The following is an 18,091-nucleotide window of genomic DNA, read 5'->3' as shown; positions in this document are numbered from 1 at the left end:
TCATGCGATAGGATCACTCGGCTCGTCCGGACTTAGATCCCTAGTCTTATATGTACTGCGCTTGGTGTTGGTTGGTTCGTTGAAGGGTGTTGTTGGTTCTAACATTCTGAAGGATGATACCACCCTGCTGGTCCCATCCATTAAGCATGCTACGTAGTAGCATGCGCTCAGATGACATCCAACGGCCGGCAACATCCGTCTTCTGTGATCCAACGAGGCGGGCTGTTCAGGGGACTTTTTTTCTAGTCTAGCCTATGGCCAATCGGGGCAACATGCATAGCGCGTGGTCAGGGCCCCCGGTCATCACATCATGGTTGTCTAGGCCCTCTTTTTTTTCACTGGGGGGCTCGACCCCAGCAATGGGGTTGAGAAATAGCACTGCAACTCGGCTGCTCGCATGGTTTACCCATTAATATCGGACAACTTGGGGGTTTTACCCACGTCAAAAGGTATACCAGCTGCTCTGCTGTCTTTCCTCTCCATCCTACACAAACAAGTCCTTGGATATTCATCTTGAGACAGGATGGGTCTAGGGCCTCAGTCCTCGTGGAGGTCACTCCTCTCCTTCTTTTCCGTTGCCCTCTTTTCCCTTCTTCTACTTCTTTATGTTGGCCCGTCTCGAAACTCTGGTCAGGACCTTGCCGTCCCATTCACAGAGAGAGACCTCCATGACGATGCAGTCACAAATCTCACCAAGCGGGCAAGTGATGATTATGAGAAAGCTCGTGAAAAGGGAGCCAGACTGCATTGTCTGATGGCCATGTCTATAGAGGACGCTGCGGATGTCCCCGATGGCGCACAGGCTGAAGATTACTTGGAAGTCGACGGGGTGCAAGAGAATGAGGGCTGGACAGAGGGAACAGACTCAAATGCTCCATACTATCGAAACTATTTGGACGCAATGTTTAGCAGTCTTGACATCTCCACGGATGATACCCATCATTTCCATTGGGTGAACAATAAGGAAGTCGAAATATTTGACGATCCTCTTGACTGGGACGGGCCATCAAACCTAGGCTTTGTAAGTTGCTGAAGCGTTCCGACTGATTGATGGGCCAGCCACGGCAACACAGATGAGCACTACTGACTTTCGGCGACGCCGCCCCCAGCCCTCCGGAGCATATTTCACCAACTCGTACCTTTTGAAGTCGGGCGTCATCATTGCGGACAACAACTTTGCAGTCAAACCGGTTATGGACAAGTACATGCTGGGTTGGGAGACAAATAGCATGATCACAGTCACCCACCTTCGCCGTGTAAGTCTTGCCCCCAATCCCTTCCGTTTATTCCATTTCCTTCGAAAGCTAACTCTTAGTCTTAGTGGAGTGACGCGGCATGGATTCAATGGGTGAGTTGACGGTTTTCTGCTCTTTGCTCCTTGATGAAATCTGTCTCCGGGCATCACCCTCAACGCTCCTTTTTATCAACCCGCTAACCTCCGTATTCACAAACTCATAGTACAAAGCCTGCAGACTACACGGCGGCGAATCAAAGAATGTCAAGTACATTGTTCGCTCGCGTATAACCAATGAGAGGACTCTATCCCTCATCTTCGAGGCCCTGATCAGCAAATTTGGCGGATTCCCGACAATCAGCAGATGGGGCCAGCGCCTTACTCTTGATGTGGAAGAGAGCCGTGATGAGTTTCATGCTGTTCTCAGCAGCCCCAACGGAGCAGGAGCGGCGTTTTTACTGCTAACTCACAAGGAGGCCCTAGGGATCAAGACCATCAACAAGGTTGATATATTCGTCCCCAATATTGGCTATCCAGTCGTTGGGACCAACGTTGACGACATTGCCAAGAATGCCAAGATTATGTTGTTGTTTACTGTTTCTTCTGTGGGCTGAATTGGCTGGCTAGTGGCAACATTCAGTGTCAGTTGTGATGAAACAGCGGTTTGGGGGGATGAGTATAGTTCTGAGATTGTTTAGATAATGACAAACCGTTCCGCATGCAAGTAATTATCTAGATAAAACAATACACACGGTCCCAAGAGCCCAAGCAGCTTTTAATTTACCCGTACGTTACACCCTAAGCAAAAAGACTATAGACGATCCGATCTTTCTTCTCGTGCAGGCTGAGAACACTCCACCGAAACAAACACCCAACGCCAGAAGACACTGGGAATTAATGTGCACTTGAAATTCGAACAAGGCGTCAAAATATTGAGAAACTCGCGTCGTCCAAACAGATCCAGCCGTGACTAGCGCCAGTATAAAGGTCTACCTCTCCCGGGCACGCGACGCGGCAAGCCTAGCGTTATAGCTAGCCATTGATTTCCACCAGTCCTCTCGAAGTCCATTCTTGATGCTGTCAACTTCTTCCGGCGGCAAGATACTTTTCCACGCAAAATAGTAAAAGTCGTCGTTGCGGATGTGAATAGGAGGTGCTAGACCCAAGAGGTGCATTCTCCACCGATCCCAAAAGGCAAAGCCGAGCGGACGAAAAGAGTCAAACCTGACACCAGTAATTGGGGACTCTCTAGGACCAACTCTGTTACTTGTAAGGTCTCTGAAAAAGTCGACGCCAAAGGAGTCGTACTTCAAAGCGGTTTCGGTCTTGCCCCAACTATGGTCTTCGCTGTACTTTGGAGCTTTGATTGGTCTGGCACCCGCTGGCACAGGAGACCCCGGGCGCAAACGATGGAACTCCCTGTCCTTAACATAGCCACGCACAACCCAGGTAGTGTCCTCTGGAATTATCAAGGCCGTTGTCCATCTCGTAACAAGCGAGGCTGCAGGCGGCCGGGGCAAACGGTGGTATACATCGTTTGTCACCTCCCCAAGTGTCGTCAGATATTCCATGGCTGACCTGATTTCTTCTCCTTGGTAGTTTGTGCGGTAAACACGAAAGAGATCTATCAGATCCATTTTGTTGAAGCTGTCGATATCTTCATCTGGCCAGATCATGTTTGCCTTGTTTGCAGAGAGGCGCCGCATTTCGCCCACCAACTGGATGATCCAGATAGCGCGAACGACCCGCATCTCTTCCACCCAGGTGGGCTGCCCTGCATCAGCCGTCTTGGCGGGTGCACCGGGATATTTACGATCAAAGGCTCGAATTATCTCGTCCGGACGATCATAATCATCTGTGTAGCAAATCTTGGGATCGACAGGATGCAAAACCCTGAGCGCTCTCGACCGTTCCAAACATGATGCCAGACATGCTTGCGATAAAGCAGAGACTTGGTATGCTGTCGCGACAACGGACCGAAGCACGGTTACTGGCGGGTTTGAGACTGATAGAGTTCCAGGTCCGAGAGGTATGAGCTCTATGTCCCTCGCTACGAAAAGATCAAAGAACCCACACATGAAACGAACTTGAAATTCGTACAGGTTCTTGAAAGGAAGGGATTTGGATCTCGCAAGAATAACTCCACGAACGAGTTCTTGGACTTTTGGTGGTAGTATAGAATTCGGGCCGGAAAGTATTCCTTCAGTGACGGCGATAGCATGGCAGTTGAAAAGGCGGAACGTGTTTGGTGATGCCCTCATTAGGGTCCAGAGCGTGTCGAGGCCAGGTAAACTGCTGACGATGGGGAGGAGAAGCTCAGGTGGTAGTCGCTCGAGTGAGGCCGGTTCGTCAGGCCGGCCAGACCCAGGCGTGACCGGTTGACTCATTATGTGCACATACAAGGCTGACCGTATTCAAAGGCGTTGTTTATGGGAGGATTGAGGAGTTGAGCGATTTCATGTGCTGAAGATGTGATGCGACGTCGTCGGGCTGTCTGTTGGCTCTGGGCTGTTTCCACGTGATACCTGAATGACATAAGCTCTCTTCAATGTTGGCCAATCAAAGGCCCAAGATCGACATTTCAACCGTTGGCAGATGCCCTAGAGCGAGGAGTAACGCTCAAAATTGCTCAGGACGATTAAGGATGCAAAAAGAGAAAAAGAATAGCGTTCTAAATTTCTGCTTAGTACAAGTTGGAGAACTATGAATTTCTCAACAAGGTTAACATCTGAACATAGCCTGTTACTGGCGCCTGGATTTATCGGATGACTTTCACAAGACAGTTAGCCCAGGTCAGATATGTGCCAGGGGTGCCATACCAGTAAGCACAACTACCTTGTCCTTGAGATTGGCAATGAGCTCCGGCGTCGAGTTGTATTCAGGCATTGTCTAGGTATTGGTTGCTTTGGTGCGGAGGATGTATGACTCGTCTCCTCGCATGATACAGAGGAACATGATTACCATTGGACTGCCCCCGAACCTGTTTAATTATGCCCTTGGAATCCCTCAGAGCGATGGGCGGTTATCGGGAATTGCTCTGTCCACACAGCAAAAATGGATACTAAGGGGAGGTTTCGGCGGTTTCGGCCAACTCCCCCAGATGGCCGATCCTGGCCGACTTGGCCGCCACCAAGGGGGGGTGTCATGGTTGGCTTTGGCTCAAGGTGCTTACAATTCTCGGTAGGAAGGCAGTGGTCCCGCTAATACCTCTACGACGTTACTCCAACCGTCCATAACGATATCTATCGAGCCGTCGATCCAGTGCAATTTAATCTTGGCGGGAGAGCCGTCTTGATTGTAAGGGCATCCAGGGGCATAGGACGGGCCATGAGCGTGTCCTTTGCCAAGTCAGGTGCCAGCAAAATTGCCATAGCAGCAAGTTCGATGCCCTCTGAAACATGCCGAGAGATGTTGGCTGCCACTGCTGATCTTCCGATTCCTAAGCCCTCCATCCTGCCTATTCAGATGGAGGTGGCTGACCAAGTGAGCATCGCCAGCGCCGTCGATGTGGTACGGGCTGGGTTTGGCTATCTGGATATCATGATCATCAACGCTGGGGTGTTGACCAAGGGTAGGATAATTGACAGTAGCCCTGAAGATTGGGCGAGGAACTGGATCGTCAATGTCATGGGGCCCTACCTGCTGGCGAGTGCCTTCTTGCCACTGATGTTCGCGGGGGGTGAGAAGACTATTGTAACTGTCAGCAGTGTTGGAGCCCACATAGTGCTACCCGGCTTTAGCGGGTACGAGATGTCCAAGTTGGGCGTCCTCCGCCTCACAGAGTTCCTCGCGGCCAAGCATGGCGATGACGGACTCGTAGTCTACTCGATCCACCCCGGCAACGTCCCGACCGACATGGTTGGAGGACCAGAAGAAGTTGATCTCGAAATAAAACATGGTGGGTTGAGTATGCATTGCGGTTCTACCCAGACATAAGCGTTGACGCGGAGAACGCTGTGTTAGTTTTCGTCGAGACGCCTCAATTGAGTGCTGACTCGGTTGTCTTTCTGACATCTGAGAGGCAGCCCTGGCTCAATGGACGATATATCAACGTGACTTGGGATCTTCCAGAGCTACTAGAGAGGAAAGACGACATTGTAGGGGGCGATAAACTGAAAGTGCGCCTTGTTTTTTAGGTTGGTGCCAGGACTCAGTAGTTACACGAATTTGGTGGACATTTACTGCCATTCTCCAACTGATTATTCCTTACTATTCTTGAAATACTGCCAGGAAGCTAGATGCAGATATATTTTATTCTTGCAACGCAGTAGCATCACAGGTGATCTCTCGACTTTCTTTGAAGTACGCAGCCTGAGTTCAGCGCGAGCCTGCGCATTATAGAACTAGATCCCAACGGCAAACTTCCCCAAGTACTTGTCTGCCACATTTAGCTTGATTTTCTTTCATCTCAATGGACTGACATACATCCTACCGTCCATCTCTGAGCAAACATGCGTAGTGTTGGGGCAAGCTGAGCAATCTCGTCGGAGGCAGGGGCGCTTCCCGTATCGTTTACCAGTACGGATACACAGTGAAACACGCAAAAAATACTAATCAAGGACAGTGAATTGACATCAGCGCCCTTGTTACTTTCAAGGGATTCTCTGCATGTGTCCCAGGCCATGCGACGGCAGGCCTGCAGAGCTAGGTCCGCTTTGGAACCAGGTTGAGTCTTTAGTTCTCTCACGCGCTCTTGGCGGATGATGAAAAGGCAGCTAGATAGGGATCAGTGTAAATAAGCCCATCTCTAAATTGAGATCAGTGCATCTTACCAGAGTGCCATAGTCGTAGGGTCGCAGTATGATCCGGAATAACTGTCGTTGTGGGAGAGCAGATAATCCAGCATACTTTCAAGGTCACTGTCAATTGAATCATAGTCGTCTTTGGTCCCAATTCCCAACTTAGAGCCTCGTAAATACTCTAGGGCTCTTCCAGCGAGCAACACCACCTGTCTCATTGAGCGGACTCTTTGGGAGATTGGGTCAAGTGGCAAAGACTCCATGATGGGAGAGTTGAGATACGCACGAGCTCGAGTACTCAAGGTGCTGGATGTCGGACAAAGCGGGGGCAAGGTGTCGTGGATAGATGAAAGCACGATTAATCTACTCGGTCAACCCAAGTACGTGAATCATATTCAAGGGTGTAATTCGCCTACCGATCAAGTATCATCAAACACACCTCCAAGTGTATTTGTCCCTCCGAGCCCTCCGCATCAGTACCAAGTAGACTTATCATGGCCACTGTCGAGCTCATGGTCAAATATGCTTGTCTTGTCATCCCATGACCGCACTCGTAGAGTGTCATGAGAGATTTTGCTTCAACAAGAGGAACTCCGATGTCGTTTCGGGATTGCAAGGCCGCGCAAAGACACTGAAGAGTCATGTACAATCTTTTCTGACTCAAGTGCTCGATATAACCGCACGGAGGAGTGATGACGAGTAACATAGCTAGAGATAGCAAAGTCGTTGATGTCTCTGTGCTAGGCGTCGATGGGTTGTTGATATGGAGTCGTAATTGGTCAAGGTTGACGATAGGGAACCAGTTATGAATTGAACGTGTGTAGTCTTCGACAAGACTAGGAAACGTGAGATTGACTTCAGAGAGGATATTGCTCAACTTTTCAAGAGGCTTGTTTCCAATGCTCCAGTGTCGATCAACAGGATCGTTCATGGCGAGCTTCATGAGTTCGCTCTGCCCCAAAAGTGTCAAGTCCCAGCCACACGTCCCAAACTCAACAAGGGATCCCGTTAACTCCACGCAGGAATGACCATTTGGAGTCGCGGAATAGTCACATCGTACCAGCTTCCTATCTCTTTGTCAACACGCGAAGTATATGGGGATGATGGAGCTTACAGGCTACATCGAGAGCATCCTGGTAACAACCGGTCGCACCGCTGTTTGCGGACGCGACATCGGGTGCAAGTACGAGATGCTTTCTCGACGAGTTGAACAGGAGCTGTCATTGCAGAATTTCGGATATTGAAAGAGGATGTTTCATGCGTCGGCCAATGCAGATGGGAGCATACGCTGATGAGGGATGGTGCATGGCGTTGATGCTGACAAACTCGTGGCGTCTGGGTTCATCCTGTAGCCAATGATGTGAATGTGGAAAAAGACAGGAGCGGCCGATGCATGAAATAGCGCCGATTTGACCATTGCCATGGTCCACCAACAAGGAAACCTATCTCGACGAGAAGAGGGCGAGTCGGTGCAAGATGTTAAAGTATGTTAGCCTCTGGCGTATAAATACGAGCCCCCATATCCCACATATCAAGTCTCAAAACGAGTTCTATTTCACCATCACCTGAGAATCAAGTACCAACCTACCCTATAGACCTACACACATCAACAGCGTTGTCATGTCACCCCTCAAGAACGTCGCTATCCTTGGTGTAAGCCTTCTGACCTGATATACAAGATCTTTTGTTGACACGAAAATCAGGGTACTGGATCTCTGGGAGAGGTTCTCATTCCCGCCCTGCTCAACGCTGACTTCAACGTCACCTGCATTACCCGTCCCGGCAGCTCAGCCGTTCTCCCAGCCAATGTTACCAAAAAGATAGCCGACTACGCTGACAGCGAGGCCCTTACCGATGCTCTAAGAAACCAGGATGTTCTAGTTGAGGCCTTCAATCCTGCAGCCGCCATTCATCAGGAGGTGATTGTCCGCTCGGCTCTCAAAGCCGGCATCAAACACATCATCACTCCTGACTTTAGTGGTGACACTTTCCACCCTCATATTGGAGAGCTCCTCATCTTTGAACCCAAGCTGCGTGCCAAGCGCGAGTTTGAAAAGATCATTGCTGAGTCCGAGGGTCGACTATCTTGGACGTCTATTATCGTCGGGCCATGGCTTGACTGGACTATTGAAACTGGCATCTTTTGGATCAACAAGGAGCAGAAGAAGATTTTCCGCTATGGATCTGGCGATCAAAAGTGCAGTATGAGCAGACGGGCACTGAATGGCGAGGCTCTAGTTGTAATCTTGCAAAACCCGGACAAGTACCAGAACCGACCTGCGTACTTTGCAAGCCACACCCTCTCAACCAACGAACTCATCAATATCATCAAGGACCTGGGTCTTGAAGGGTGGTCGGTCACCGATTTGCCGATTGGGGGACTCTACCAAGAGGCGCTCAAGCTCTGGGAGGAGGACACGGCGAACGGGGTTGAGAATAGGCTCGGCTCCAAGGCATATCCGATGCTTTCAACTGTGGCGCTTCTGGATGAAAACAACCGCTATGGGTCCAACTTTAGTGACAAGGTTGAGCCTGGTTGGGATGAGGGTGAAGATGCTTTGAAGGAATCACTGAAGAAGTTGCTTGAGTAGAGTTAATTCTCAACATTTCCTGGTAGTACTTCAATGAAGGGCAGGGCAATACATCTGACTGTCATCGAGTAACCAAGATGTATATGCATTAGTGCGATTGAATGTCCAAAATCAATGCAAGATTTTATCTCGCCTAAAGAAAGTAAGGGAGCTTCTTGCCCCAATCTGCCTCGGGCTATCCCAGGCAAAGCCTGTTGACAACCATCTCAACGCCCGAGCAGACACGATCAAATGGAAAAATTGTGTCCTCAGCAAGAACCAGACTCTTCCCAGACAATGTGTCAAGCTCAAGGTCCCCCTCGACTACACCGACCCAGACAACAAGAAGGAAGTCGCCCTCGACCTCACAAAGATCGAGGCGCTCAAGAAACCTTCGAAAGGCTCCATCCTCATCAACTTTGGAGGTCCCGGAGAACTTGCACGCGCCAGTCTCACGTCAAACTCGGCAGCCTTGATATTGCTGGGCCTGACTGGAGGTGAATACGACCTTATCGGCTTTGATCCGCGGTAAGATTAGATGCTGAGATATGGAAAACTACGGCGACTGACTGAAAATCGACATAAAGTGGAACTGGAGATACACTCACCTTCTCATGCTTTGCCACAGACTTGGAGAGGATACACTTCGGAAGTGGCCCGTCCAAACCCGTTGCTGGCGCGTTTCCTCTCGCAAGAGGCCAAAACTGGGCCTCCAGTGAGATCTTTGCCGAGACATGCGCCCTCAAACAGAACAAGACCGGTCAATTCCTCGGCACATCTTTCGTCGCTCGGGATATGATGCGGATCGTTGATGCTTTAGACGAGGACGGTATGCTGCGCTACTGGGGTATGCGCTCAGCTTCAAACTCTTGACAGTGTGCTAAATGCCTATAGGAATGTCTTATGGCACCTATCTTGGCGCCGTGGTAGCCAACATGTTTCCTGACAAGATTGACAAGATGATGCTTGACGCTGTTGTCAATCCCTTTGACTGGCGCATCAACCAGTAAGAACATTTTCTACCACACAAGAACTTTGACTGACTATGTGACGCAGTGACTTTGAGTTTCTTATAGATACAGATGCGACATTTAGCAGATTCTGTCAAGAATGCGTCGAAGCACGGGACATCTGTCCTCTCGCTGGCAAACTAAACGCCAACGAGCTCGAGAAGAAGCTATACAAGTTTTTTGACGATCTTCGACTCGAACCCATCGTGTTCCAGGGCACAATAATCGACTACAGGTGGATCAAGGTGTTGCTATATTCTAACCTCAAACTGCCCGAGACATGGCGGATAATGTCGAGGCTCCTTGATGCCATGCTGAAGCGCGACCCGGAGCTGCTTGAGGCGGCGCTAACTGCAATGTCGGAAGGTGGCGGCGGGGGCAGTAGCGGCATTACCAAGGAGTCTCTTTGGGGTATTCGCTGCAGCGATATGACCAGGCAGACTGATGGTATTCACGACATCATTCCTATACTGAACAAGCGGTGGGATACAAGCAGATTCGCCGCCGACACTATTGAAGACGTCGTCATGCGATGCTCGAGGTGGAAACTCCCAGCCAAGGAACGATACGAGGGCGACTTCAAGGCCAAGACGAAGAACCCGGTGCTCGTTATCGGACAGACTGCTGACCCCATTACTCCCCTGGCGTCAGCGCGTAACCTCACCGGGACCCTTGAGGGCAGCTTGCTTCTCGAGTTTGACATCCCCGGCGTAAGTAACCCCTTGACGGCCCGTCGGTGAAAAGCTAACAATGTCTGCAGCATTCAATTCTCCGCCGAAGCTCTGAGTGTGTTATCAAGGCTACCGCGGCTTACTGGAGTGAGGGCAAGCTTCCCAAGAATAACACGGTCTGCAAGTCCGAGGTTGAGCCTTTTTCGACCGACTCAGGCTGGCCTGAGATGATCGAGGAGCTTGGCATGGGCCCCAAGAAATAGAGAGACGGCTGTGTAGAAGAGGACTGTCAAGGCAGATCTGAGCTGTGGGAGGATTGGTGAATTCTGTTTTGTTGATTCAATATGGGTTAAATTGTCTTTACCACATACGTCCAAGGCAATAGATATACGCAAGTCTACATACCTACCACCTACTTTAATTCGACCCTAATAGTGACGTGTTTGAAGCATACCGAAGACTCCGTAAAAAGGCTCAAAATTGAGTCCATTCACCCGAAATCTCTCATTAAAGCCCTCATTACTCACCCTTGTCACCGCTGCCAAGCTCGGTCCGAGGTGAGTCACCTGAGACCGCAAATGGGTATACGGGCAATACGCATGCCACAGGATTGATGCTATACCCATTTAAGATGAAATGCGCCCTCTGACAGATGCAGTGGATTTGAATGCGGTAAGCTGGTCAATAGGTTGCTGCGGCCTTCGGCGACTGTCACCGACGCCGAGTCAACGTGACTCAGGTACGGGGAACGCCTCTTCAACATCGGCGTTCATGCATTATAAATCATTTTAGTGAAGACTCATTAACTTCATGTTAAAATTGAGCTCGTGGCTCAATTCGGATGTCTCGGCATCAATCACAGATCCTCAGCCCTGCCCTCATCACAATGTCTCCCTGGAGCCCTCGGCGGCTGCTCTCAACACGGCAGCCGAACCAAACCCCGAGTCGGCGAACCAATTTGAAAATCGAACTCGAAACTCCTACGGCTATTCTCCACGGATATTTCAACAGCACCAGCGATGCCTACGTCTCGGGGCGACTGTTATTCAACGCGGAAGAAACCATACAAGTTGAAAGCCTTGTTGTTACACTACAACTTCATGTGCGGTACAAACGTCCTCGGAAAAAGAATTGTGCCAACTGCACCCAGGACTTGATCCAAATATCCCAACAGAGTGTTATATCCACCTTGACACCACTACCTAAAGGGCAACATGACTTCGACATGTCCTTCATCATCCCAAGCCACCTTCCCATCTCCATGGATACGCCCCTTGCAACAGTAGAATACGAAGTATACGCCAACGCTATTTGCACAGAACAAGAACTCACCATCTCAAAAAAGATACTCAAGGTTGAGCGGATACTTGAAGCCGAGTCAAACAAACAATTCCATACCTACAACTTCAACTCCACCAACATGACAGCCACATTGTGTCTCAACAGAGTCATTCGTCCCGCTGGAACAAACTCGGTCTCAGTTCGCATCGATAACATCACCTCAGCCCTTGCAATTGGACTTGAGGTGTGGAAACTTCACAAGGTTACTTGGAAACTTGAAGAGTCTGTTTCCGTTGCTCTCCCCACCTGTCCTCGTCATCCGACAGCCTCAGCGACTAGTCAGGGCACCAGTAACGACGCAAGTCAACAGTCGGAAACCCGACTACTTGGGAAAAGGAGTCTCCGCCACGGGTGGGAAGAACACGCGAATGAATCCCAGCCTCACATCACCTTCAGTTTCGACTACAGTCTCAACCGGGTTGGCTCCGAGACTATCTATGCATGTGAGGAGAGTGCTGGTCCACAGATTACACACGCTCTCCTCGTCGAACTTCACCTGGAAAAGCATTTTGTGCTGCCAGAGTCGCCCTGGATGACGTCTCCACCAAGGGCTGAGACTACACTGCGCATGACACGGCCTGTTGTTTTGACGGAGCTCGTTGAGACGAGTGTCCCGCCTGCATACGGTAACTCGGACGATAGTCCACCCGAGTATGCTGATGTCAGCTATTGAGAAGTAATCTTTCCTACCGACAGAGTGGTGGGTGGGACTAAAAGAGAAGAGAAAAGCCTTCTAGAGATTGTTTCGCGTGGGAACCTTTTTAGTCGTGAAACTAGTCAGCATGTGCGCAGCCTCAGCCTGACGACCAAGCCGCAAGAATTACCTGAAATACTAATTGAATTGACCTCATTTCCACTTTACCATCCCTTCATTGCTCACTTTGATCTCTACGTTGCGGGGATTCAGACAGGTAAGGACGGCACTGACTGCCTTGCTCCCAATGTGTCTGACAACCCCCAGGTAACGATGAAAGTTGGATCATGGGTGAATCGATGCTTGTGTAGAAGTGATCTTTTTCTTGTTAGAAGACGTAATCGATGCTTAGGTGATGCGCGGAAATCGAGTGCCTAAGAGAGGAAGTTGGTCACAACTGTGATGAACTTTGCATCTGACCTTGGCCTCGCACTATTCTCGCACATATCATCGCAAGATAGACCTCAATTAAATAATACGTATATTACATAGAGCGTCAACAAAGTTCTTTCGTGACAAGACCGCGCGTATGGAACATTCTTGTTACATAACGCGCAGCGCCCTTCTCTTGACACTTGTCGACTAAAAAGTGCCCTGTTCGACATAGGGCGCTTCCGATGAGGGACTACCCCAGCTCTCGACATGTGCCCCTCACCAATAATTCCCCGCATCATGATAATGTCTGAATCGCGTATAAATCGGCGAGGGGCTTATATAGAATGGATTTGGTCCATTGTCCCGGCCATCTCCAGCCCTAACTGCTTTACCAACCATTCACCGAGAAAAATGGCGTCCAACGAAGCCCCCAAAAAGTCTGGCAACTTTGTGCTGACGGCAGAGGCCTTGAATCAGGCCCTACCCAAGTTTCACTTCAGCACTCAGGCTGTTCATGCCGATGACTTTGTTAGCTCCCATCGGGCCATCGCTCCAGCGATGCACCCGGCTGTGAACTACCGATACGCCCGAGATCCGGATGACTTGGTTGAGATGGAGAATGACGATGTCCGTACCCCAGCCATCACCACCCGTTAACCATGCTGACCATTGATAGCCTAATGCTCCGTTCGACTCGCACGTCTACTCCCGTTACACGGCGCCCAACTCCAGCCGCTTCGAGATCGTCCTCAAAACCCTTTTCGGCACCAGCGTTGTCTCATACTCTTCTGGTCTCTCAGCCTTCCACGCCATGCTAGTCTTGGTGAACCCGAAAAAAATCTTTCTCACAGAGGGATATCACGGTGTTCACGGAGTGATCGACGTCATTACCAAGCTTAACGGCTTGAAAAAGTTGACCCTCGACGATATCGATCAGATGGGCCCGGGCGATATGCTCCACGTTGAGACGCCGCTCAATCCGACTGGAGAGGCCCGCAACCTGGCTTATTATAAGGAGAGGGCTCGTGCCGTTGGAGCTATCCTCACTGTTGACTCGACTTTTGGTCCCCCTCCTCTGCAAGACCCTCTACAGTTTGGTGCAGACATGGTGATGCACAGCGGAACCAAGTATATCGGGGGTCACTCAGATATGCTCTGCGGCATCGTTATCGTCCACCCCGATCGTGTCAAGAATGGATGGGAGGAGAAATTACGCGAGGAGCGCCTGGTCTTGGGAAGTGTCATGGGCAGCTTTGAGGGATGGTTGGGTATCCGATCCCTGCGTACCCTCCATCTACGTGTGACGCGGCAAGCAAAGACGACCGAAGCCCTCGTCGCATGGCTCCATAATGGTATCCAGGATCCAACCTCGGTCATTGGAAGAACAGCTCTAAAGGTTTCGCATGCCTCAATCCAAAAGGACGCCCTAGAGGACGGCTGGCTACAGAAGCAGATGCCTGGAGGCTACGGACCCGTGTTCAGCATGTGGCTCAAGAAGAGAGAGTATGCTAAGCGGTTGGCCAGCAAACTGTACATCTTCCAGCACGCCGCAAGCTTGGGAGGAGTTGAGAGCTTGGTCGAGTGGCGCTCCATGAGCGACAAGTGTGAGGATCCCCTTGTAATTCGTGTTAGTGTCGGTGTTGAGGACCTTGAGGATATGAAGGCGGACTTTACACAAGCGTTTGAAGCGCTTCTGAAGGAGGATTCCTAAGTTAGATCATGAATATTACATTCATTTTTAAGGCCCATCATACCGTTCCTCAACTTCATTGTCTCTGCCAATACATCGAACGACCAGGCTGTGCTTGTGTGAAGTCTTGCAAACTAAGTAGGCTCATCGCGGTGGGAGTATTTCGTCATCTACAGACGTTGGAAACAAAAGGACAACGAACATGGTCAATTACCATCTCTATTCTAGATGATTAAAATTAAGCAATTATCTCAATATTGAAGCAAAACGTCCAAACTTGATGATCAAACGGCGTATTCTATTCGTCTTCTACTCTACGCTATCCTTGTAAGCACCTTGAGGAGATCACCCAACACACCCATAGCCGTAACAGGTCCACCGGCTCCAGCACCTTGAACAATCAAGGGCAGTTCTCCATATCGCTTAGTATAGAAGCTGATGATGTTGTCACTTCCCTTAAGTGAAGCAATGGGATGCGACTTGTCAAAAGCCTCAAGGCCAACCTTGAGCTGCTTCGTCACAACGTCCACAGAACCGATAAACCGCACTACCTTGCCGGCCTTTTCGGCAGCTTCCTTATGCTGGTTCATCTGTGCGTCAAACTCGGGGAGTCTTTGAAGGAATTCGTCGCCGCTCTTGACACTCTCTAGCTCTTTGGGAATGAGGCTCTGGACAGGGAAAGCTGTTGCGGACTTGATGGGAAGACCTGCTAACCGAGCGAGGATGGTGATCTTGCGAGCGACATCGAGGCCGTTGAGGTCATCACGAGGATCAGGCTCGGTATACCCCAACTGCTTCGCCTTTTTGACCTCATCTGACCACTTCCCACCGGTTCCCTGGGTAGGGGCAAAATTGTTAAACAGATATGACATTGTGCCGCTAAACACACCCTCGATGCGAGTGATCTCATCGCCGGTCGCGATGAGCTCCTTCAATGTCGAGATAATCGGCAAAGCGGCGCCAACCGAGCACTCGTGGTACACCATGGAACCAGAAGTGCCCTCAGTAACAAAGATGTCTTGCCACAGCTTCCAGCTCCCAGAGAAAGCCTTCTTGTTGGGTGTGACGACGCTGAATCCCCTGGAAAGAAATGAAGGATATGCCTCGGCAACTGCCTGGCTGCTTGTGTTATCGACAACAATAACCTTTCCAGGTGCGCCAGCCAGATATTCGATGGTTTGGGAGATTGTAGGTAGTGGTCCGCCCTTTGCTTCGAGCGTTGAGACAGCGGAGGCAATGTCGATGGCTGCATAATCAACGTGGTAGAGAGCCTTGTCGATGATGGCGACATAGACGAGTCTCAGACGGTGCGAGGTCTTGTTCTTGGCCACCCAGGCCAGTTGCTGGAGGAAGACGGATCCAACGCCGCCAGCGCCTATTCCAAGAGTCAGTGGCTAATCCTAGGCAATGGTAGCCCTTGAAGGTATCTACTCACCGATCACGGCAATGGAAACCTCAGGGGTGGACGCTGTCATGTTGGGAGGCTGAGGGCGGATGACTGAAGTCTTCTTGTGATAGGCCGTGAGTCTCGAGCTCAGCTGCAGATCTGAAATAACAGGAGGTTCCTTGTCTTTTAAACATGGGAAAAGCCATGCTCTTGGAATCTCCAAATCTCAAATCGGGTGCCAACGGTCTCGGAACGGATTCGGCTTGTCAGTGCGACGCGTCGTCCTCGTGGGCGGCGTAACATAACCAGATCATGATTAACTTGAAGCTTTTCACTTAAAACGCGATAGCAAAAGATTATATTACTACAGTTCCCCTTCGTCAGTACTCCGGCTATAGAAGGTGTAGAGGCCGAAACGATTCACGAGTTCGTTGACCTAATCAGATGCTGACAAGGCACTCTCCGCGGCAGCAACAACTACGTTGCCGCTAACGGGTGGAACATCCGTGGAGAGATTTGTCAAGATTCAAGATGTAATACAGAATTCAATTTAAACATCAACATATCCAGCCAGAAGAACTGGCATATAAACCCCTGCATCTCACCCCCATCATGTCGGTTGGCGGACAAGAATCACACACTCTTCCGCCAATCTACTTACACAACAAGGCACAATGTCTCTCCCCTTCATAGTACTGGCCCCTCCCCCTCATCCATGAGATACACCCCTCACTAACCAATCTCCAAGTTAAACGACCCCTCACTCCTCCACGAGGCCTCCCTGCTGAACGGCAAATGGGTGCAGGCCCAGGCCGGCAAGCGTTTCGACGTCGAGGGTTAGTTTTCAAAATTTTAATCTAAAATACTGATATTTTCTAATATGTGTAGATCCCGGCTCTGGCAAGATCTGGGCCACCTCGCCCACCAATCAAGTCGAAGACGTCGACCAATACATCGAGTCATCTCAGAGTGCCTTCAACAGCTTCCGCTACACCAACCCCCGCGAACGTGCCAAGATCCTCCTCAAATGGCACGAGCTTATCACCAACGCCCGCGAGGACATTGCCAAGATTGTCGTCTACGAGACGGGAAAGCCCATGGCCGAGGCCGTAGGTGAAGTTGATTACGCACTTGGTTTCGCTTGGTGGTTTGCAGGCGAAGCTGAGCGTGTTCGCGGGACGATTGCCCTGCCTTCTGTGTCTAACCGGCGGACGTTTGTTATTAAGCAACCCATTGGTGTGAGCGTCGCTCTTGTGCCTTGGAACTTTCCGGTTGCTATGATTATCCGCAAAGTCGCTGCGGCTCTGGCTGCCGGCTGCACCATGGTTGTCAAGCCTTCTCCCGAGAGTCCCTTCAGCGTCATGGCCCTCGCTGATCTGGCTCTCCGAGCTGGACTGCCCGCCGGTGTGCTCAACGTCATATCGACAGACAACACCAACACACCATCGGTCAGCGAAAGGCTCTGCAAGCATCCGTTGGTGCGAAAGGTCACCTTCACAGGAAGCACCATCGTCGGAAGCATTGTCGCCAAGCATTGCGCCGAGGGCCTGAAGAAGGTCACCATGGAACTTGGCGGCAACTGCCCGTTCCTCATCTTTGACGACGGTGACCTAGACCAAGCTGTTGCCGCACTTATGATCCTCAAGTGGCGCACAGCTGGCCAGGCTTGCACGCACGCCAACCGAGTTTACGTGCAAAGTGGCGTGTACGACAAGTTTACCCAAAAGATGTTGGAGGCCACGCAAAAGCTCAAAGTGGGCCATGGCGCCGAGACAGGGACGACCATGGGTCCCCTGACAACAGGCCGACAAGTTGAAAAGGTCGAGAAGCATGTATCCGATGCCGTTAGCAAGGGAGGCAAGATCCTATGTGGCGGAAAGAGACCGTCTGGGTTAAAGAATGGCTACTTCTTTGAGCCTACCATCATCTCGGGAATGACGCCTGACATGTTGACTACGCAAGAGGAGATATTTGGTCCTCTACTGGGTATCTACAAGTTCGAGATGGAGGAGGAAGCTGTGGAGTTGGCCAACAACACATCTATGGGCCTAGCTTCGTACTTTTACACCAAGGATGTCAGTCGTACATGGAGGCTTCTCGAGAGCCTTGAGGCTGGTATGATTGGAATGAATACCGGTAAGCATCTCGTCATGCGACTAAAAGAGATATTAGAACTGACAGATTTCAAGGAAACGCATCATGCGCCGAGTCTCCTTTCGGCGGTATCAAGTCTTCGGGCTATGGCAAGGAGGCCGGGAAGGATGTTGCCATTGAAGAGTATCTCATCTCCAAGACGGGGACTCTCACAGTCGATGGTGCTCCCACACCTTGACCAAGCATGAGGAAGCGTGGGGGTCGATAAAAGAGTAGATCAAAGAGT

General features: G+C 50.5%; 8 protein-coding genes across 8 annotated transcripts; 6 read left to right on the top strand and 2 right to left on the bottom strand.

Annotated features, from left to right (window-relative positions):
• Positions 1-523: 523 nt before the first annotated feature.
• NCS54_01227200 (Hypothetical protein) lies at positions 524-1,848 on the top strand (the record flags this gene model as incomplete). Its single annotated transcript, XM_053157513.1, has 4 exons — positions 524-1,021; positions 1,074-1,256; positions 1,322-1,348; positions 1,459-1,848. 4 exons carry the CDS (start codon positions 524-526, stop codon positions 1,846-1,848), a joined length of 1,098 nt encoding a protein of 365 aa, XP_053013488.1.
• Positions 1,849-2,223: 375 nt separating this feature from the next.
• NCS54_01227100 (Hypothetical protein) lies at positions 2,224-3,621 on the bottom strand (the record flags this gene model as incomplete). The annotated part of the gene is made up of 1 exon (XM_053157512.1): positions 2,224-3,621. The coding sequence occupies one exon, from the start codon at positions 3,619-3,621 to the stop codon at positions 2,224-2,226; it is 1,398 nt and encodes a 465-aa protein (XP_053013487.1).
• Positions 3,622-4,561: 940 nt separating this feature from the next.
• On the top strand, positions 4,562-5,170 carry NCS54_01227000 (Hypothetical protein; the record flags this gene model as incomplete). The annotated part of the gene is made up of 1 exon (XM_053157511.1): positions 4,562-5,170. One exon carries the CDS (start codon positions 4,562-4,564, stop codon positions 5,168-5,170), a length of 609 nt encoding a protein of 202 aa, XP_053013486.1.
• A 2,279-nt stretch (positions 5,171-7,449) lies between these two features.
• On the top strand, positions 7,450-10,487 carry NCS54_01226900 (Hypothetical protein; the record flags this gene model as incomplete). Its single annotated transcript, XM_053157510.1, has 8 exons — positions 7,450-7,457; positions 7,569-7,626; positions 7,677-8,560; positions 8,712-9,071; positions 9,131-9,390; positions 9,438-9,549; positions 9,600-10,263; positions 10,314-10,487. The coding sequence occupies 8 exons, from the start codon at positions 7,450-7,452 to the stop codon at positions 10,485-10,487; spliced, it is 2,520 nt and encodes an 839-aa protein (XP_053013485.1).
• A 623-nt stretch (positions 10,488-11,110) lies between these two features.
• Positions 11,111-12,238, top strand: NCS54_01226800 (LDB19 domain-containing protein; the record flags this gene model as incomplete). The annotated part of the gene is made up of 1 exon (XM_053157509.1): positions 11,111-12,238. One exon carries the CDS (start codon positions 11,111-11,113, stop codon positions 12,236-12,238), a length of 1,128 nt encoding a protein of 375 aa, XP_053013484.1.
• An 807-nt stretch (positions 12,239-13,045) lies between these two features.
• On the top strand, positions 13,046-14,345 carry NCS54_01226700 (Hypothetical protein; the record flags this gene model as incomplete). The annotated part of the gene is made up of 2 exons (XM_053157508.1): positions 13,046-13,261; positions 13,311-14,345. The coding sequence occupies 2 exons, from the start codon at positions 13,046-13,048 to the stop codon at positions 14,343-14,345; spliced, it is 1,251 nt and encodes a 416-aa protein (XP_053013483.1).
• A 293-nt stretch (positions 14,346-14,638) lies between these two features.
• Positions 14,639-15,799, bottom strand: NCS54_01226600 (Homoserine dehydrogenase; the record flags this gene model as incomplete). Its single annotated transcript, XM_053157507.1, has 2 exons — positions 14,639-15,699; positions 15,760-15,799. 2 exons carry the CDS (start codon positions 15,797-15,799, stop codon positions 14,639-14,641), a joined length of 1,101 nt encoding a protein of 366 aa, XP_053013482.1.
• A 586-nt stretch (positions 15,800-16,385) lies between these two features.
• On the top strand, positions 16,386-18,043 carry NCS54_01226500 (Hypothetical protein; the record flags this gene model as incomplete). Its single annotated transcript, XM_053157506.1, has 4 exons — positions 16,386-16,403; positions 16,460-16,547; positions 16,600-17,847; positions 17,901-18,043. 4 exons carry the CDS (start codon positions 16,386-16,388, stop codon positions 18,041-18,043), a joined length of 1,497 nt encoding a protein of 498 aa, XP_053013481.1.
• Between the last annotated feature and the right edge of the window lie 48 nt (positions 18,044-18,091).

This window comes from Fusarium falciforme, chromosome 10, assembly GCF_026873545.1.
Source record: "Fusarium falciforme chromosome 10, complete sequence".
Lineage (NCBI taxonomy): Eukaryota > Fungi > Ascomycota > Sordariomycetes > Hypocreales > Nectriaceae > Fusarium > Fusarium falciforme.
Note: the sequence above shows the minus strand (reverse complement) of the source record. Positions and strands in the feature narration are given on the sequence as shown.